The 22,243-nt window shown below is 32.7% G+C and overlaps 1 protein-coding gene and 1 non-coding gene across 4 annotated transcripts in view; one reads left to right on the plus strand and one right to left on the minus strand.

Annotated features, from left to right (window-relative positions):
• The window catches only part of LOC138711877 (uncharacterized), a 143,658-nt gene that overhangs the window by 11,461 nt on the left and 109,954 nt on the right, over positions 1 to 22,243 (minus strand). For 2 of the 3 annotated variants that reach the window (XM_069843145.1, XM_069843154.1), the window contains exons 2-3: positions 14,652 to 14,793; positions 439 to 578 (exon numbers count right to left, since the gene is read on the minus strand). In XM_069843145.1, the coding sequence (XP_069699246.1) occupies positions 439 to 578; positions 14,652 to 14,792 (281 nt within the window). In that variant the 5' untranslated portion in view covers position 14,793. Of the gene's footprint in view, positions 1 to 438; positions 579 to 14,651; positions 14,794 to 20,056; positions 20,078 to 22,243 lie in introns of those variants that run through there. The other variant, XM_069843163.1, reaches the window with a different exon arrangement.
• Positions 7,379 to 7,450, plus strand: TRNAD-GUC (transfer RNA aspartic acid (anticodon GUC)). The gene has a single exon. It is a non-coding gene; the product is annotated as a tRNA-Asp (tRNA).

Below are 22,243 nucleotides of genomic sequence, written 5' to 3' on the forward strand. Positions count from 1 at the left end.
AACATTTTTTAAAATGAGTTGAAACGAGTATTCAGATATTGAAAAAGTTGCAAATTCTGGAAATGGATGTTTAGAACCATAGAAATTCCGCGTCAACTGCAGGAATTAATAGGATATAATAAATAAAATTAATTACATTTTATTTAAGTTAATGTGTGGTTCACATTACGCAACCAGTTAGGTAGTAGCAGTATCATTAGCTAACTAGTTGTGTAATAGAAGTATCATTACCTAACTAGTTGCGTAATGAATCTCTTTACAACATTTTTTTAGTGATGTGAAGTCCATATTATATAATAAAAGTGGATAAATAATTATTACACTATAAGGAAATGTGATAAGTTGTATCTTTTTGTAAAAATTCAAATTTGCCTTTTTTTTTTTTTTCGAGTTATCAAAGTGTTATGTTCATATTTCTCAGATTTTATGCAAACTGACCTGGAGTTGTGTAGTGGGCAGGGGGTGGTTTCGCAAGGGGGGGTGTCAACGTCAGAATCTGAGTCTCTCCTTGAGCGCCACCTGGAGGAGTCTATCGGCAGCACGTCAGGGCCTTCTAGCAGCCGAGACAATACGTCCTCCTGAAACAACACGTGCAGCAATTTATTATGACAGACAATAGTAATAAAAACTAACATTTATGCAAATATAATAGTACATTATGCAACGAGCCTATAATGGTAGTAATTAAGACGCGAGTATGTTTATGAAACGAGCGCAAGAGAGTTTCATAATTTTCATACGAGCGTCTTAATTACCATTATAGTCAAGTTTCATACGACTTTTTATGCTCGACCGTATTTCTAACTTGAAATTATTCATAAGTATTCATGTTATTCTTATCTGACTGAGGAGCGGAACTGACCTTGTGCAATACCTCGTAAATTGTGAGATGTGCGCAGACGCGAAATTATTTTTTTCCGAGAAACAAATGTCGACATTGACCTTGATATAATCTAGAGAGCAAAATAAACATTAATCTTGATATAACCTTGAAATTGATTTAGACATTGAAAAACGAGATGACAAATTGAATTTATTTGAATATTATTTACAATTAACGCTAATTATTATAGTAACAGAACTGACTTTATTTCAAATATAGGTTATTTATTGATTTACTGTTGGCTTTCGTTTGCATATCCAAGAATAATCGATACTTGCGCTTTCATATTGCTACAATGGTATTTTCTGATTGGTGGAACACCTGAACTTTAATGAATAGGTGTACTTTAATGAGGTGCATTAAAGGGCTGCTACCAGGTGTATAATTACTACATTTCGGCATGGTCGAGCAGAAAAGTATTTTTTGTAATGACCTCACCAGGAACCTTAACAAATTTTGATGATGATGATTCTAACAGATTGTACTATCGGCCCATGTAACCCGCTCTGGTAGTTCAATCGACAGAGCGTTGGATTACGATAACCGCGGACCTGATTTCGTATACATATTTTTACTGTAGCAATTTTCACGCTACCTCATAGCTCGTCTAGACAGTTTCTTTTCTCATGAATTCCTGCCTAGTTGATGTATTTGGTTTATTGTCGTCTGTATTTGATTTATTTCTACCATAAAACTTGTTTCTTAGTTTTACCAGTTGTTTAACATGATCATCACGTACCAAGGGATAAAGTTTGTAAACATAGTAACTTATTAGTGTGACGATGAATTTTTATTTCGACATTAGTATTCAGTATATACATTATATATATATATATATATATATATATATATATATATATATACAGGGTGATTCATGAGGATTTACCGTCACTTACGGAGCTTATTTTCGAAGACATTCTAAGCAACAAAAAAAGTCATGTAAATATTTGTCCTAATATCAATATTTTCAAAGTTACACTAATTTGAAGTTGTTAGTAAAATACCCTTTTTCTTTAGTTTTAGGGGTAAAAAATTATTACAAATAGAGAATGAACTATTCAAAGTGTCATTTCTTTAATTGCCTGGTGATCTGAAGCTAAAAATGTGTGTTAATTGTTTTGTACAGATTTTATTTTTCAGTTTTTAACTAAAAATGACATAATTTTTACTTACTTATCACAAAAATTGTTACAAATCATACGGCTTTAGGAACTTGATTCTTTACAGTTTAATTGTGCATCCTAATGTACAGTCTTGATAGGTTGAGGGTGTTTGAGAATAAGGTGCTTAGGAAAATATTTGGGGCTAAGAGGGATGAAGTTACAGGAGAATGGAGAAAGTTACACAACGCAGAACTGCACGCATTGTATTCTTCGCCTGACATAATTAGGGACATTAAATCCAGACGTTTGAGATGGGCAGGGCATGTAGCACGTATGGGCGAATCCAGAAATGCATATAGAGTGTTAGTTGGGAGACCGGAGGGAAAAAGACCTTTGGGGAGGCCGAGACGTAGATGGGAGGATAATATTAAAATGGATTTGAGGGAGGTGGGATATGATGGTAGAGACTGGATTAATCTTGCTCAGGATAGGGACCGATGGCGGGCTTATGCGAGGGCGGCAATGAACCTCCGGGTTCCTTAAAAGCCAGTAAGTGAGTAAGTAAGTAAGTAAGTAATGTACAGTCTTGAAGAATTCACAAGAGTGCATATTGGCGTGATTTGTAACAATTGTGATAAATGCTTAAGAAAATGTAATTTTGTAGTTAAAAATCGAAAAAAAAAAAAATCTGTACAAAGCAACTATGGAATTCACAACACATTTTTAGCTTCAGAATACTAGCCAATTAACGAAATGATACTCCTGAATAGTTTATTCTTCATCTGTAATATTTTTTTACCCTTAAAACTAAAGAATAAAGGTATTTTACAAACAACTTAAAATTAGTGTAATTCTGAAAATATTGAGTTTAGGACAAATGTTTATATGATATTTTTTGCTCAGAATGTCTCCGGAAATAAGTTCGTAAGGGACGGTAAGTCATAGTGAATCACCCTATATATATATAAAGAAAATAGAAGTTTCAAAAAAATATAATTTAATTTTAATCAATTGAACCTTTAAAAATTATGCTCAAGACGCATATTTTCATTAATGCTGCAGCATATTTGATATTTCAGCAAGCTAGTAACATTTTTTTTACAATATTCTCTCCTACGTCACAAAAAAAAAAGTGTTATTCTTCCTATTTCTTATAGAAATAACATTTCCTTCCTTCTTAGATTCATTACTTCCGGAAACACCTGTGGAGTAAGGGTTAGCGCGTCTGGCCGCGAAACCAGGTGGCCCGGTTCGAATCCCTGTCGGGGCAAGTTACCTGGTTGTTTTTTCCGGGGTTTTCCCTCAACTCAATTTGAGCAAATGCTGGGTAACTTTCGGTGCTGGACGCCAGACTCATTTCACCGGCATTATCACCTTAATCTCATTCAGACGCTAAATAACCTAGATATTGATACAGCGTCGTAAAATAACCCAATAAAATAAATACATTGAATCAGGCGCAAGTGAACTAGAGGTGGTGGTTCAGAAGTCGCGTTCTACAAGTTCTAAATGTACTACATCTGCCGACCGTTGACCTAAGATTAAAATAAAATATAACAATCATATTGAAACGAGACTCAAACACAAGACCATAACCTTTAAACACCGTTCATCCCAGGTCGGGGTGCATTGATTTCTCCGTTCTATAACAGTAGCCTACGCATCAGCAGAATACTTAAAAACAATTGAAAGCTAGACCGCAGGCAATTAGAGTAATGGAACATCCATCATTCATCGCTATGATTGCAATTCAGAGTCACCTAGGGAGGATTTTTGTAACTTATTTATAAATTTAAATAAACACAACATGCAAGTGGAACAATTTGATTCTGTACTTAACATGGAGTATGTACAGTGCCTGAGACAACACAGCAAAACCGCGGGATTCTTAAATAATACAAATCTTCACTTTCATTCCAGGTTTTCGAAACCGGTCCGCTGGATTTGTAACCGACAATGCTCATCCTGCAAGTATTATCATCATTAGTAGTAGTAATAGTAGCACTAGCAGTAGCAGTAACAGCAACTTAATAGCACTAGTAGTAATAGTAACAATAGTAGTAATAGAAGTAGCAGCAGCAGTATTAGTAGTAATATTAATAGTAGCAAGGATTAAAAATTCACCCGTTGAGTCCATCACGTCTGATTAGCCCAAACACATCACATTGTCCATGTGCAAGGTTGGAAGCACCAGCTTGTTTAGATGTTTAAATTTCATGCAAGAAGAAGTTAAAGAAACATTAATACGTATTTCCTTCAAATATCACAGCTTATCCATAGAAAGCAAAGGGTGTAATAACCATACAAGTAAAACAGTGCTTTCAACTAAAAAAATACAGCAAGAAACTGGACTGCCAGAACGACTATTAAATTTATATTAATGGGCCGGACCGAGAAGAAAACGTAGGCCTACATTACAGATGTTGGTAAGTTATCAGTGAATAGTAACTTAAAGGAGACAAAAGACAATCAAGTTATGAAATGTTATTGCTATGTAGTACGTAGGTGTTTCTATGGCAATACTCCCATATGCTCAATGCTTTTTTTCTGAATGTGGAATTCTCTTTTTATAAACATTAAAGAAAATACATTCCTAAGATATGAAAGGAGAAAGAAGACACATTGTGTGCTCCATTGCCACTTAAAGTGAGTTCACTGTTAAAAATGCCTTAAAAACAAAGTTTCTACGTGAGATGCTAAAGCTGTGATAATATTAGATATGCCGCAACGGAAAGAAGTTCTTCGGTCTTAACTGGTGGTGATAACAATAATAATACTAGTAACAATCACTACAGAACACGAACCAACACTAGACGTCCAATAGTAGCGGGGCTCCCTCGTCAGGTGGTCAGCATGACGCGAGACACCGCTTGAGACAACACAGCACAAAGGACACACACCCAGTCTGTATCAGAAGACAGATCTGCACTTGCTTGCCGGGGATCGAACCCGATGTAGTCCGACAGGCAGGTACCACGACACAGATGGTCGGCCGTTTCCATGGTTACCTCAGCATCTTCGCCGCTGCTGTGTGCCAGGCTGGAGCGTCGCGGACTGCTGAGGATGAGAGGGACCGCGTTTGAGTCCCTGCAGCGACTGACGGATCTGGCGTGTGAAGGCGCACATTTGTGAATTGGGTTACAAGCAAGGTCGGCGGCTATTATTACAGCTCACGGCTTTTTATACAGCACCGCCTTCTTTCTGCCTCTTTTTTTCTTTTCTGTTCTTTCTAGTATTTATTTGTCTGTCTCTGTTTGTTATATTTTTTTATTATTCTTCTAGTTTTCGCTAACATCTCTCCAATATTTCCTATGCCCTTATCTTCTTCTTCTTCTTGATTCATTTAATGCTTTTCTTAGTTTCTTATTTTCATTCTTATTTTCCTATTTGTTCCGCTTTCCAATCTTTCTTTCTCTTTTATTTCCTTTTCGTTTTACGTCTTTCTTTTTCTCGATTTTTTTTAACATGAAGCATTTAAGCGCTTGACTTTAGAGAAATTTGATTACATTCGATCAATCAATCAATCAATCACAATCAATCAATCAATCGCTCAATCAATCAATCACTGACACACCCACTCAATCAATCACTCACTCAATCAATCACCCAATCAATCACTCACTCACTCACTCACTCAATCAATCAGTCACTCACTCACTCAATCACTCACTCACTCACTCACTCACTCACTCACTCACTCACTCACTCACTCACTCAATCAATCAATCAATCAGTCAATCACTCAATCAGTCACTCAATCAATCAATCACTCAATCATTCAATCACTCACTCACTCAATCATTCAATCAATTAATCACTCACTCAATCAGTCATTCAATAAATCAATCACTCAATCAATCAACAGCTCACTCACTCACTCAATCAATCACTCAATCAATCGCTCAATCAATCAATCAATCAATCAATCACTGACACACTCACTCAATCACTCACTCAATCAATCACCCAATCAATCAATCAATCACTCATTCACTCAATCACTCACTCACTCACTCAATCAGTCACTCACTCAATCAATCACTCACTCAATCAATCACTCAATCAATCATTCAATCACTCACTCACTCACTCACTCACTCATTCAATCAATTAATCACTCACTCAATCAATCATTCAATAAATCAATCACTCAATCAATCAATAACTCACTCAATCAATCAATCAATCAATCAATCAATCAATCAATCAGATAGGGATAGAGCCAAAGTTAAATTCGACGGTGTTCGGGTAAAGGAGGTTAATCACCCAGGTGCATAGACAAGTTAAATTACTGTATACAAGTGAATGTGAAAAAAAAAACAAAATAATACTACTATTTGATATGTTTTATTTGTATAGAAAGTTATTTGCAACAATAGTCCTAAGTTTAATTTTAATTTATTTCAAAACTCATTTTTTATGACTCGCTGAAATGGGTATCGGATAAGGGGTGTATCGGAATATGCACGGTGGTGCAGAAAGGAGAGGGAGAAACACTCCTTGCTGGTGTGGGTGATCAGCTGTAGCTAGCAGACGAAGACTCTATTTGCAGTGCCGTTAAACATTATCATGTCGTAGCTCCTATGATAATCGCGGTGTAATTTTTAAGATTCATACATAAATGTCTAAGAAAAGCATAGGAAAAAAATTCGAAATCAAAATCTTTTTTGGAAAATGAGAAAAAAAAATACTAACTTCGAAGTGACTTGTTCAAAATAGACATTGACACTCTCAAAAGTTGGTAAGCGGCAAACTTTTTTATTTTTCATTTTATATGGAGATTAAAGCGAGAGAAATGTTCAGAAAGAATGCATATTAGTTTTAAAAGTGGTTGTTATTCAAAAGCTTTACTATTTTCCGAGTTACGGCTAGTTAAATAACGGAGCATTTTCACCTGGTGGACTTCCGTATGCAGAGTGACTAAACTTTTGTCTGTTAGAACTGCGGATTCTAATAGAAATCATTGCGTTGATTTCAAATTTGTTTTCCAAATGTTTTCATTGCTTAAAGTTTTCGAGTTAACCGTGAGTTTTGAAATTTAAGAAAAGTAGTTGTATTACATAAATAACATTTATGATGCAAATCAAGATTTCAGGTATAACTCCCTGTAAAGTTGATTTGAATAATTTCGAGGGAAAAATTGTTCCGGAGCCGGGTATCGAACCCGGGACCTTTGGTTTAACGTTTCCCTCGAAATTATTCAAATCAACTTTACAGGGAGTTATACCTGAAATCTTGATTTGCATAATACACGTCACTTTTCGTTAACAGAAAACCACAATTTAAGTCACACGGAGTTAGTGTGCACTCGAAGTTGGTTGCTTGACGGTTGTCAGCCCACTTTGAGGTCTGTGGATATAGAGGGAAAAATTGGATCGGTGTCGGTTAGAGTTCCCGGGTAGCTCAGTGGTAGAGCGTTGGTACGTCAAACCAAAGGTCCCGGGTTCGATACCCGGCTCCGGAACAATTTTTCCCTCGAAATTATTCAACATTTATGATGATTAAACAGTACGACATACTTTGAAATTCAGAAAAATGAAAAGAAAATAATTTGTACCAATTCTTTGGATCTATCTCAGGCTCTAATCATTATTAGCCTTAAGCTCACATGAAAGATAAAATCTCAGTGAAATAATGAGATATTCTACATATCAAGATTTGTGGCTTGGGATCCCTCAGTAATTTCAGAAGAGACTTATATTTTAGGTTATTGACACTACAAACAAACATGCTCAGTATTTATTAATTATATAAGATATGCTTATTTTAATGCATACGTGAACATTGTATCCATCATTAAACTATTATTGCTGACGTAATTTCTGGCACGAACAAAACTCCGCCACTGGAGTACTGAATACCCACCAGCAGCCATGGATGCACACTAGAGTGCTTGCGAGTAAGATACGCTAGCCCGAGGATACACTGTTCTGATGACCGCTGCTCTACCCAAACACCATCGAATTATTATGGCAGGCAGAGCGATTGTCTCATGTCTCCACGTTAGTTACGTACCAGCGCACTTATTATAACCGGGTACCCAGCTTAGAAGCCGTTAACACAGCAACATTACCGTCTGCATTGGCGCGGACCGCAGTGAAAACTAACAGCGGTACCAATGTTCAATTTGGAATGGGAGCTTAATTTTCAAGGCATAGGTAAACGAAGTTATGCAGGCCATGCCTGTTGTTGACATTGGGTATTGCTCTTTTGTTTTGTCAACAAATGACTGCAGCCGTGTATTAAAAACAAGAAATAAATATAATCCATGTTATTATTATATTATAACAGCTGGGCTCATTAATTTCATTGTTTTTAAATATTTATTTATACCGAAATGAATGTTAAAACAGATCATTACAAATTTATTCTTGAAATTTAGGCTACTTTCACAAGGAGTTTTTGTTAGAGAGGAGTGTGTGTCACGATATTGATCATTGAGTGAATGAATTTCTAGCTAATTGGCCACAATTCCGGTAAATTCCTCAACGAAACCGTCTCAGAATAATTTGTTAACTGATAATTTCACAATTTTCTTGTTCACGTGAGAAAAAAATCGGCTACATGTTTTAAAAAACGGACATAATTAGAACAAATTAAATCCTAAGTGTGAAATTCAGACATTCGAAAGTACCACAAATTATATTAAACCAGTAAAGTTGTCTGTGTTTGGTTAGTCTCGGCGAACAAATCTATGTCGTGAACGTAAAAACAAGTGCTGCAAACTACCATTGAGAATTGAACACGGGGTATTACATACATGTCTACATTGTTTTCAAGATGTTTCTGGTAAACAATAACAAACAATTAAAATAACGACAGGAAATTGGGTACATAGGTTTACTACCAAGATACCTGATATGGAATATAATCAGTTTAGATGGGTAGGGTTGTGTTAAAGTATTTTTGTAAATAAGTATCGAACTGGAAAACTCTAAACCTGCAATCTTTAACAGGTAGATATGCCCTTGACATAAATCTTGGCTTAATTAAACATTTAAAGCACGACATGCTTTTCAATACACAAAGTACGTGTTAATACGCTAAGAAGATGAACACAAACAAGAAAACAAATGAAATTCATCTTTACACAGCGCAAAACCTAAACTAAAGTGGAAATTACACATTTCAGTCTGCAATTTGACGCATCATCAAGAACAGAATGGTTGCATGTGCATAAAAAACGTCAAACTTTGTGACAATGAAGTGCAGAAGCGATCCTAGCGGGATAATTTGTAGGTAAATAGATCACCACATCTTGCCGACGAAAATTCCCGATTGTCTCACGTGGTTTGCGCAATACGTACCCTCGCCAGGTCTGTCCCTGACCCTCCGCTCCGCCATAAACGCTGCCGTGAGTCTCGCCCGTCGTAAAACTCGACTGCACTGGAGTTACGGGCGGCATGCCCATTGCTCATGCGCAGAAAGTCAAAACATCGATCACACGTGGAGCAAGGCCACCGGGCAAAACGCGAAGGCCACGCCGCTGGGACGGATGCGTTAAATATCAACAATTGAAATTTGTTCAATTTCGGAGAGATTTCTGTTTTAGTCTGTCGCTTCAAGCAACAAATGAAGTTCTATTCTACCGTGACGTATAACACCTGAAGTGGGTTCAGTTCAGTGTGACACTTCACGTTAAACGTAAGATAATTTGTTTTGTTGTAGTATCATTGAAGCAACAATTGAATCACGTTCTATTTTAGTGTGGCATCACACCTACAGTTTAAGGCAGTTTGTCCTGTTGATTCGTGTCATGCAACAAATTAAGTTCGTTATGTTTTAGTTTGTCATTTCACATAAAAAATAATGCGACTGCTTTGTTGTATCTTCTCATGCAACAATTGAAGTGCGTTCTGTTTCACAATCTTCACGCAGCAATCCAAGACTGTTGCTTTATTTATTTATTCACTTATTTGTTCATTTATTGAATTATTTATTTATTCATTCGCTTATATATAGGCCTACATTTATTTCTTCACTTATTTATTTATTTATTTATTTATTCATTCATTCAATTATTTATTCACTAATTTCTTAATTTATTGAATTATTTACTTATTATTAATTTCTTTATTTATTCACTTATTTATTCACTAATTTATTTATTCATTCACTTATTATTTCTTCATTTATTTATTCACTTGCTATTTATTTATTGTCCACACCTGTGGAGTAACGGTCAGCGCGTCTGGCCGCGAAACCAGGTGGCCCGGGTTCGATTCCCGGTCTGGGCAAGTTACCTGGTTGAGGTTTTTTCCGGGGTTTTCTCTCAACTCAATATGAGCAAATGCTGGGTAACTTTCGGTGGTGGACCCCGGACTCATTTCACCGGCATTATCACCTTCATCTCATTCAGACGCTAATTAACCTAAGCTGTTGATAAACCGTCGCAAAATAACCTACTACCTGTATTTATTTATTTATTCATTCATTTATTTACTCATTTATTTATTACTTTATTTATGTATTTATTTTTTCTCTTATTTATTTACTTATACACTTATGCATTTATTTATTCACTCATTTATTTATTCAATTAGGTATTTATTTTTATTTATTCAAATGTTTATTCATTAATTTATTCACTTATTTATTTATACATTCGCTTATTTATTTACTTATGTATTTAGTCATTTACTTATTAACGTATGTATTTATTTATTCACTTATTTATTCAATTATTCATTTATTTATTATTTTACTTATTCACTTATTTATTCATTCATTTATTTATTTATCCACTCGCTTACGTATTTATTTATTCAATTATTTATTTATTTATTATTTTACTTATTCACTTATTTATTCATTCATTTATTTATTTATCCACTCGCTTACGTATTTATTTATTTATTCACTTATTTATTTATTTATTATTTTACTTATTCACTTATTTATTCATTCATTTATTTATTTATCCACTCACTTGTTTGTTTATTTATGCATTTATTTATCTATTTATTGTCGCCACGCTATGTCATACCTTCTCATTCAGTCCATTAAATTGCTCTTTTCTGTTTGTGTTACACGGGAACACACTACGTTATTTTCTCCCCATTCTGTTACTATACTTACCCAATAATGCCTAGACATATTGGTTCTATTCGCCACTCCACAATTTGTTAGAAGCTGGAATGTTAAACCAGCATATCCTGGTACCAAGATAATTTAATCTAATTCTATTCCCCAGGTCTTACACAATTTGGTGTACGTTTTCATTATAAGCCATTTCACACTCAATGCTTTGTATTCTGTTTCAGCGGTATATTACGTAATTCTTTCAGGTAGCGCATCGCTCCCAGGAATCGACGAATGTTGACTAAACGGCCAAACATAGGGAACAAAAAATAAGTGATATTTATAGAGCGATTATTGAAGCAAAGATATTATGTTCGAGTAGTATAGAAGTCTGGGGAAATAACTTATCCCGAGTATATATCGATAGGATAGGATTGAAATTTTGCAAAACAAAAAACAAGTATTCCAAAGAATTCCTCGCTAATGGCAAGGAACATCAAAAATAGAGACAATTTTGTCTATGTAATAAAAAAGAAACGGGAAGAGACAGCTACAATTTTACATTTAAAAAATAGGAACTATCTAAGATGAATATATTAATAGAAAACACATTCTTAAGGTGAGTACTTGGAAAACTGAAATGAGACAACACCACCATTAACTGATGATGTGTAATGTATGTTTTCATGACAATAAAACTATATAAAGAGTGTCCCAGAAACGCTGTCCAAATTATTCGAACAGGCAATCTCACGGATAGGTAAACATGTTGGTATAACGACTTTTAGTGTTTAAAATTAACATATTCCATCATCTGTAATACTCATTTAAAATGCATCCAACATGACAAGTGAAGCACGCCAGTAAACAGTATAATTTGAAAAAAAAAATGCAAAGGGTTTCTGGGACGCGCTATATATAAACGTGAGACAAAAATTTGTTTTTTTTTAAACGTATAAGAAATAAATTACGAGCCATTTTCGTGAAAATTCTGTTGCTAAAATTATTATGGTTCACTTTCTCTTTATAATAATATAATGGAAAAAATAAGCGCACTGCACTTGGTGGTGCTAAGGACTGGAAGTTGTTTCTAGGCTCAGATGGGATGTGAGTTCGAATCCCACTCGGACTGATCGTCTGGTTGCGTTATTTTGCCCGACAGTAAAGAAAATGTCAGGTAATACCATTGAGTACAAATTCTCGGACCGTCTCGCTACAATCAATTTCATCGACGCTAAATAACGATGAAGTTGATACAGCGGCGTTAAATAAGCAATTAAGAAAAGGGACACTCTCGGTCCGGTCGATACGTTCCCATGCTAATGCGTGATGCAAATTAATAAATTAAAACACGGCCGGCAGCGCCTACGTTAAGCTAACACAGATAACAGACTCGGCCGACGTTCATTTGTCTTCGCATAGACCTTCGGGGTTTTGCAGCACGGATTTCAGTAATGTATTAGCGATCTAATATTTAACAAGCGAGGGAATTCAACAAAAAGTTGAAGAGCGTTTGAGTTTCCATGGCATTTAATTGTTGACTTTTAGTGTACTGGAAAGGCACAGAAAATTTCAGGTTTATTATGTATTACAAATAACTGAACAAAATCAAATAGGCAGTGACAATAATACGTAAACACATGGAATGAAATAAAAAATCTATGATTGCATGTAACGTTTACAGAGGAAATAAGGTAAATAAATACATTTTACTGTAATATTTAAGAGTGTCTAATTGAACGGAATTAAATAAGCTAGAATAACAGTCAATCCTGGAATTATAATCACAATGCATTAATACAGAATGCTCTATTAAGAGGGCTAGTACAGAACTTACTGTGTTCGATCTACATGCAAATAAGAATTAAGTGGTATACTGTAATATAAGCACATGGAAATATTCTGTCAATATTTTATTGTTATTTATCCATCTTATGTGAGAAATGCCTAGCTTGTATTAACTTTCTGTAGTTACTCATGTATTGTGTACGCGTTTGATCCCTTCCATATCAAATCACAACTGAATAACATTATTATTATTATTATTATTATTATTATTATTATTATTATTATTATTATTATTATAATAAAATATTGAAACCTCCCCATGGACTGTAATAAACTCTTCCAAGCAAATTGAGTTTATCGCATAAGCATTTCCATGGCGACCGATTGTTACATCCGTTCCAAAAAATCATTTCACTTATTCTATAGACGTTACAGCTATAAAAAATAACTAACTTTTATCATGCTACTCTAGATATTCAAAATTAAGCCATTATGAAATGCGCAATTAAAAATGTCAACTATAATAATGTATAACTTGTGCAAATAATGTGGAAAGTGAGAACAAATTTTTCACGTTCTCACTGTAGACCATGTAGAGCAACATATCAACAATACATCCGTCCTTGGTATGTAATAAACTTTTTACTATGATAATTAAACGTAGAGTTTGTAAAACACTTTTGTTTGTGAGAATTAAGTCCTTTCTGAACACCGCGAAATAAATTTGAACTTCACGGCCTGCTATATCACTCGTCACCATAGGAACTGAATGCTGTTAGTATTAGCACGAAGCTTAATAAGTAGTAAATATGCATCCATAGATAGTTGCTAACCACTAGGATCGCCAATATCGCCTCATTACAGACAATGCGAAATAGTACCGGCACAGTCTATTGTTCCTAGCACCCTCACAACTCAAGCTTCGTGACTGTATATACCAGACTGCAAAAAATCGATCCATGAACTGCTGTACCATACTACAGATTTTCTTCTATTTGGACATCGCAGAATGTGTTTTATTATGGGAGTAGAATAAAGATATGTATCTAACTTAAATGCAGCATATACTCTTGTAGTGGAACTTCGTTGCATATTTCTTTGCACTCAATGAAAGAAGTTCCACTTTACACAAAAGTTGCATAAATTAATATTTTGATACGTATTTTAAAAATCTTTTCGGAAATTTTGATTTTTTTTTTTTCCATCCTCTCGACAAGATGTTTCCAAATGTATCTGTACTCTAGAGTAAATAATGATAAAGATTTCTAGCCCAGAAGTAAACCGATGGTTCTTTTCATATTTCTGGCATTTGCGACTGTCAATTTTCGTCAGATTTTCTAATGGCTATGAGGCATAGAATAGCTTTCATAATGTCAATCATACTATTGCAAGTATTTAAGGGTTTTGAATCCAAAATTCTTTTTTCAATAAACATAATTTAATTTACAATTTAAGAATCCCAAAATATTTACAAAAAATGGTATTTGCATATTTCCCAAAATTGGTATTTGCACTGACATATTTCCCAAAAGAGTGTTCTATCACATCTATTTCTACGCTATACTAGATATCGTAAAATTTAGATTGTTTTAAGAAAGTAAAAATGTATCATCATCATCATCATCATCATCATCATCATCATCATCATCATCATCATCATCCTGTGTTTGATCGTTTGTCAACATTTTCGGTATCCACAGGGAGTAAAGCTTTCTCTCTTTCTATAATAATAATAATAATAATAATAATAATAATAATAATAATAATAATAATAATAATAATAATATAATAATAATAATAATAATAATAATGCTCAAGCGTCAAGAGATCCCTAGACCTCGATCGTTGTGATTTACCTGAAGTAATTCCGAATTTTGCTCCCAGATGGCATCTCCAGGCTTGCTGTGATAAGGACTGCTTGCAGCGCCACTGACGGACTGGCCGTGGAAGATGAACACGACGGCCAGAAACAGCAGCTGCGCCCGCAGGAGCTGCATTCTGCAACGCATTTGTAACATCAGTATGACAGTGAATACACCGGTGCAGTTTCATACATACAGGGTGTTAGGGGATAAAGTACACATGTTTGATTGGATGGTAGAGCACAATGACAGAATGCTTTATGGATTTTGGCATATATTCCGTTTTTATACGTCGCAAAAGTGCAATTTTTTTATGTTAAATAAGATCATATTCAGGTGAACGAATTAAGAACTACAAAGAAATTGAATACCACTCGGAATAAGGCCTAGCTCAATTCTGAAAGCATGTGCCTTAAGCCCTTATTCTGGGGGTTTTCAATTGATGGGCACTGGTTCTTTTCTGTGAGCAACCTAATCTTACAAGTGTTAAAACCATTGTATTCGAAAAACATGCTGGCTAGATATAACATAAAATAGCTACTAGACAAACGAATGGAGTATGGGAAAGTAGCAGGAGCATTTTCAATTCATATTGATTTTGTCTACCACTTCTCAAAATATGTGCATTTATTTTCTTGACACCCTGTATATGAAATGAAAAAAAGAATGTCAGACTTGTAGAAGCAATTAAATGGAAAATAAAGAATGTAGTAACACTCTCGTTACATATAAAAAAACAAAATCACACTTCATTATTATTCCCTGGCAAGTAAAAGTAATATCAGATGGACAATACGACAATTTTAGAATCATAACTGTACTACATCTCCAAGTATTTCTTTACTTGCAAGCGAAATTATGCTAGATTTCAGTGTAGAAAGAAAGGCGCATAGCTAAGAAAGTCCATCAGCTTATTCTTTTATGTTGCTATGGAAATGGCGAATCTTAGATTTGATAAACTGCAGGGTAACCAAGGACGACGACAGGCATTTTTTATTTAATGCATTGCAATATTACAGTATGAAATCATACATAGCTGTGCACATCTTGTGGTATCTAGACACAAGGAAGTTTTCTGAGATGTATTCCATCCATTTTTTTTATTGAATTTCGCAGTTTGAAATGGACAGAATGGAAGATATCGGGTAAATATTCATGTCCTGCAGCCAGTACCAAATATATGAACTGCTGATTTTTTAGGTGCAATGATTTACTTGAAGAGTTTTGACCTTTCGTTTTCTGAACAATTTTCTCTTGTCGTTTGTATCCTTGTTCCTTGCTTTTAATATACCTTTTAATTTAGCAATAAGACACTCTTTTTTGTGGTTCAAAGAGTAAAGGTTTGCTTCTTTGGTTAGCCCACAGTTTCATTTCCTGCTATGTTAAAATGAGATGGAATACACCGCTGTGCACATTTTTTTGCCAGATTTTTGAACTAGAAACATTGTTCTACTTGTTTCTATGTCGTTTAAGTTTAATTTTATCGTGACTAAAGATGCACACTGGTGAAAAATCGAACAAAATCTTAAATAAAAGGCCATGAACTAAACGGAATTCCAATGTATTCGAAATTTATATGTCCACATGAAAACAAAACTTGCGGCATTTTGAGATATAAACGTACAAAATGTTACACAACAATAAAAAATTAAATGACAAAATGACGACCTTGCAATTAGTTTCATATCATGTGGCAGAAGTGGCATTCATGTAGAATTAGACCATTTTTGTGCCATGGGATTGCCTGATATTTGCCTTGCAATTAGGGAAATCTCTGAAAAAGAAACAACACCTGCCTACGCTGATATATTAAGTTAAACTCCACCTAGATGCATTCTGACAAACACCGGCAAACCGTGCTAAGGCACGTTGTGTATCCACTATGTATTCAGGCAACCTTACATGCTTTAAATCAGTCTTTCCTCATAATATTAATAGATAGTACGATTTGCCGATTAGTTATGCAATGGAAAAATTATGCTGGAATTATGTCCATGCCTATATTAGGAAAATGGGAAAACACCAATAAAAACCCTAATTACTACTTTGTCCGGCATAAAATGTCACTGCGGATTAGTACTTAATGTCATTGATGCATGCAGCGAAGTTTGGATTCTGAACAAGAGGGTTGTCCAAACACCAGAAGCAGCACAGATGATATTCAAATAGAATTGACAAAACTATAGAGGATTCCACGTTAAGAAAAAAAACATCACACATATGGGGCTATTCTATTAAATGGCCAGTTGCCATAGAAACGCATGCCTACCACATAGCTTCTACATTGTACTAGCCAAGGCCTATAAAATCAATGCTTTTTTCTTAATGTGGAATCAGGGTTTTAAGCTAGAAAATAAATAATTGTCGCAAAAATGCACAAATGAAAAATTATATTCGTGCAAATTGCGGAAAGCTTGTGGAATATTATAAATAACTGTACAGAGAGATAAAATCAATAAAGTATACAGAAACAAAGAGTTATTTAATTTGTTTCTTGGAGTTTTATTACTTTCAATTAATCTTCCCACACTGTAGATATACTTATCTAAGAGGTAGAGGGGGAAGAGAAGGCCTGATGGCCTTATCTCTACCAGGTTAAATAAATACATAAATACATAAATAAATAAATAAATAAATAAATAAATAAATAAATAAATAAATGAATAAATAAATAACTAACTAAATAAATAAATAAATAAGTAAGTAAATAAATAAATGAATAAATAAATAAGTAACTAAGTAAATAAATAAATAAATAAATAAGTAAATAAGTAAGAAAATAAATAAATAAGTAAGTAAGAAAATAAATAAATGAATGAATGAATAAATAAATAAATAAATAAGTAAGTAAATAAATAACTAAATAAATAAATAAGTAAGAAAATAAATAAATAAATGAATAAATAAATAAATAAATAAATAAATAAATAAATAAATAAGTAAATAAGTAAGTAAGAAAATAAATAAATAGATAAATCAATAAATAAGTAAGTAAATAAATAAATAAGTAAATAAGTAAGAAAATAAATAAATAAATAAGTAAGTAAGTAAATACGTAAGTAAATAAATAAATGAATAAATAAATACATAAATAACTAAATAAGTAAATAAATAAATGAATGAATAAATAAATAAGTACATAAATAAATAAGTAAGTAAATAAGTAAATAAATAAATAAATGAATAAATAAGTAAGTAAATAAATACATAAATAAGTAAATAAGTAAGAAAATAAATAAATAAATAAACAAATAAATAAATAAGTAGGTAAGTACGTAAATAAATAAATAAATAAATAAATAAATAAATAAATAAGTAAGTAAGTAAGTAAGAAAATAAATAAATAAATAAGTAAGCACGTACGTAAATAAATAAGTAAGAAAATAAATAAATAAATAAGTAAGAAAATAAATAAATAAATAAGTAAATAAGTAAGTAAATAAATAAATAAATGAATGGATGAATAAATAAATAAATACATAAATAACTAAATAAGTAAATAAATGAATGAATGAATAAATAAATAAATAAGTAACTAAGTAAGTAAATAAATAAATGAGTAAATAAGTAAGTAAATAAATAAATAAGTACATAAATAAATAAGTAAGTAAATAAGTAAATAAATAAATAAATGAATAAATGAGTAAATAAATAAATAAATAAATAAATAAGTAAGTAAATAAGTAACTAAGAAAATAAATAAATAAATAAACAAATAAATAAATAAGTAAGTAAGTACGTAAATAAATAAATAAGTAAGAAAATAAATAAATAAGTAAATAAATAAATAAGTAAGAAAATAAATAAATAAGTAAATAAATAAATAAGTAAGTAAATAAGTAAGTAAGAAAATAAATAAATAAATAAACAAATAAATAAATAAGTAAGTAAGTACGTAAATAAATAAATAAGTAAGAAAATAAATAAATAAGTAAATAAATAAATAAGTAAGAAAATAAATAAATAAGTAAATAAATAAATAAGTAAGTAAATAAATGAATATATAAATAAATAAATAAATAATTAGACGTAGGTATGTTTAGAATCAATTACTGCTGAATTTACATCACATTAAAATACGTTATTTTATGAGCACTCTAAACATTGAAATTCTTTACTGGTACACCCTTCAAGATTTATTGTTAACAGAATGCTAACTCTTTTTTACTGAAAGGCGGTTTCTAATTCCAGTTTTTACAAGATTCATGCAACTAAATCCTCGCTCACAATTTACAGTATGCGATGGAATTATATAAATCAATTAGAAGAAATTGTTCACTTAACTTACATGAATTGCACCAACTCTTTGAAATCAATTTCTGAACATCCATTACTCAATACCTTTTTTAACTTTGCTCAAGCCATTAACATTTGATTTAAATTTAGATTCTCCAGCAACTTGGTTCTTGTACGTTTGTTTTTCGAAACTAACCAGTTCCTTAAGGAGAGAGGATGGTTAAATATGACGAAAAGTCACTAAATTTTCAATTTTTTTTAAATCTTTTTTTTATACATATAAAAAATATATTACATAAAATTTAATGGGCATTTATGGTCTTGTGACGTCATTTTTAGGGCTTTGCTGCACAGGGTTTTAAATTACACTAAACTTTGATTGCAATTCTCTGTAACTTAAATTTTGTGTTTTATTTTTTACAAAAAGTTATATATATTCTGAACTATTAATACTACATGCATGATATTTGGTACACATATTCTTTATGTTATTAGAAATCTTTTCTCTGTAATAGAAATTTGTTAGTTTATTGCATTTAAAAATATGCCTCCACATTTCTACAAAACCACCTCTAGAATTCATTTTTAAAATGCAATTGTTTATCTTAAAATTTTGAAAATCAATGTCAAAATTTTTCTCTTGACATTTTACAGAACGTGTTTTTGAGAATAAAATGTCAAATAAATTTTTAATTTATTTAAAAAAATGACTGAGATATATTCATTTTAATGAGTTACTGTTTCTTTATGTTTTTTTATTTGGGTCCCAATTTATTTTCAAACCAAATATCGAAGTTAAATTGTTGCAGCAATGATACATTTTCTGCTCACAAAAATTAAAATTGTGCATAAATTGGGGAAAAAATTCGAATTTCACTATTCCCTCCTCTGAAATATTTGGTGATCACCTATATAAGAAAGTTAATTTTGTTTTCTGGAGGCCGCGCTGGAAGTTGTGAAACCGAGAAATATTCCACCACCACCCGAAATCGAACCCGAGACCTCCCAGTCCATAGACAGTTTACCAATTGAAGTATCCAGCCCCTAAAAGTAGCCTATATATGAAGTTCATAAAAAATGAAATATGATATTAAAGCTCTTCCAGATGTGACACTGAATGAACGATTTGGTTCCGAGATTAAAGAAAGAATATTTGTTGTTACCTGTGATTTCCTTGTTAGAAGCACGCCTAAGACCCCAGAGTTCGCTCTTTTCTGTCTGTTACTTTGAATTCTGTTTCCACGCGCTTCCTTTGCGTGCCAGGGCAGGACTACTTCTGAGTAACAATAATTCTCATTTCCTGTCCCAAACGTTGATACAATCTAATGAAATTATTAACAACTGAAGCTCAAGTTTTATCGCGATCGTAAAAAACTACGAAAACGTTGAGTCATATGAACCTACAAGATTACTTACAGCTTAAGCTGAGCATTTCTGTAAAATAAATGAACGCATTTTCGATGTAAGAACACATTTCAGTGTTTTATTGTAAAGAAAAAAAGTAGGTTTGATGAAAAATGTAATATTGTATAAATTTGAATACATACTACTTAGGGACTTAACGTTGCCAATAGAAACTGATGTATAAACAATTGAATCACGTAATTGACCATGAGTATTAAATTAGTGGGCCTTGACTTGTTGCCAGGTTACCATAATACATTTTATCAAGTTTAGATTAGGTAATTCAAAATAAGTATAATATCTTGGCTTTAACAATTTCATTTCTATATTCTACTTCAAGTTTTTTTAAAGGTTATATTTTTCACAAAGACAATATGCAACAAAACCTTCAATCCTCATTCCAGGAGGCCTAGTCTACAAACAACAATGCAATTGATAATCGAAACGATTCACACATCAATATGACGTCAATGAGTTGTTTGAAATTGTAATGAATAATAACATGTTATTACAGAGAATTGGATTCATTTGAAAATTAGTACAACAATGACATACTTTAGAATTAGAATGTGTTAAGTTAACTATTTGTGTCTTCATACTCCCGCATTTATTAATAATCCCATTTATGTACGAATAATAATTAATTATAAATGGCTTTTAAGGAACCCGGAGGTTCATTGCCGCCCTCACATAAGCCCGCCATTGGTCCCTATCCTGTGCAAGATTAATCCAGTTTCTATCATCATATCCCACCTCCCTCAAATACATTTTTATATTATCCTCCCACCTACGTCTCGGCCTCTCCAAAGGTATTTTCCTCTCTGGCCTCCCAACTAACACTCTATACGCATTTCTGGATTCGCCCATACGTGCTACATGCCCTGCCCATCTCAAACGTCTGGATTTAATGTTCCTAATTATGTCAGGTGAAGAATACAATGCGTGCAGTTCTGCGTTGTGTAACTTTCTCCATTCTCCTGTAACTTCATCCCTCTTAGTCCCAAATATTTTCCTAAGCACCTTATTGCCGAACACCCTTAACCTCTGTTCCTCTCTCAAAGTGAGAGTCCAAGTTTCACAACCATACAGAACAACCGGTAATATAACTGTTTTAGAAATTCTAACTTTAAGGGGTTTTTTTATAGCAGATTGGATCGTAAAAGCTTCTCAACGGAATAATAACAGGCATTTCCCGTATTTATTCTGCGTTTAATTTCCTCTGGAGTGTCATTTATATTTGTTACTGTTGCTACAAGACATTTGAATTTTTACACCTCTTCAAAGGATAAATTTACAAGCGAGCAATAATTTTTTTATTAAATTAAAATACAGTTTGATATTCTGTTAATGATTTCACATTAAGAAAAATTTTCACGTGAATTTCTTTCAAGTCCATCTGGTACCGAAATCGTAGATCTGCAACAATAGTTTTAACACGGCCTTCTTGTATAAAAATATAAATCGCTGAGAAAATAAGAATCAAAATACATTATTCTTTTATTAATTATTAATACGTCATTGTTATTGTTGCAATATTGGATATGTCCCTATTCAAATTTCAACAGAGCTTCCGACTCTCGTTTCTATGTATCCATGAGGCCATAATCACGGAATGAATTTAATTCTCAAGACATAGATAAACAATGTAGGCCATGTTTTTTGTTGACATCGGATATTTTTCTTTTGTTTTGCCAACAAATGAATGCAGCATGTATTAAAAACAATAAATATTTGTCGTTAATGTTATTATTAAAGAAAAATTTAATTTAATTTTTTAAATATTGAAGGATGAAATTAATGTTAGAACAGAAGTTTAGAAATTTGTTTTTGAAACTTACGCACTTCTGCAGAAGAGTTTTAATTGTTCAGCAGTATCGTAATGATGTTGATAATTGCATGAATGAATTTCTGGCCAAATGGTCACAATTCCAGCAACTTCTGCGACA

The sequence above is a fragment of the Periplaneta americana genome, chromosome 2 (genome assembly GCF_040183065.1).
Source record: "Periplaneta americana isolate PAMFEO1 chromosome 2, P.americana_PAMFEO1_priV1, whole genome shotgun sequence".
Lineage (NCBI taxonomy): Eukaryota > Metazoa > Arthropoda > Insecta > Blattodea > Blattidae > Periplaneta > Periplaneta americana.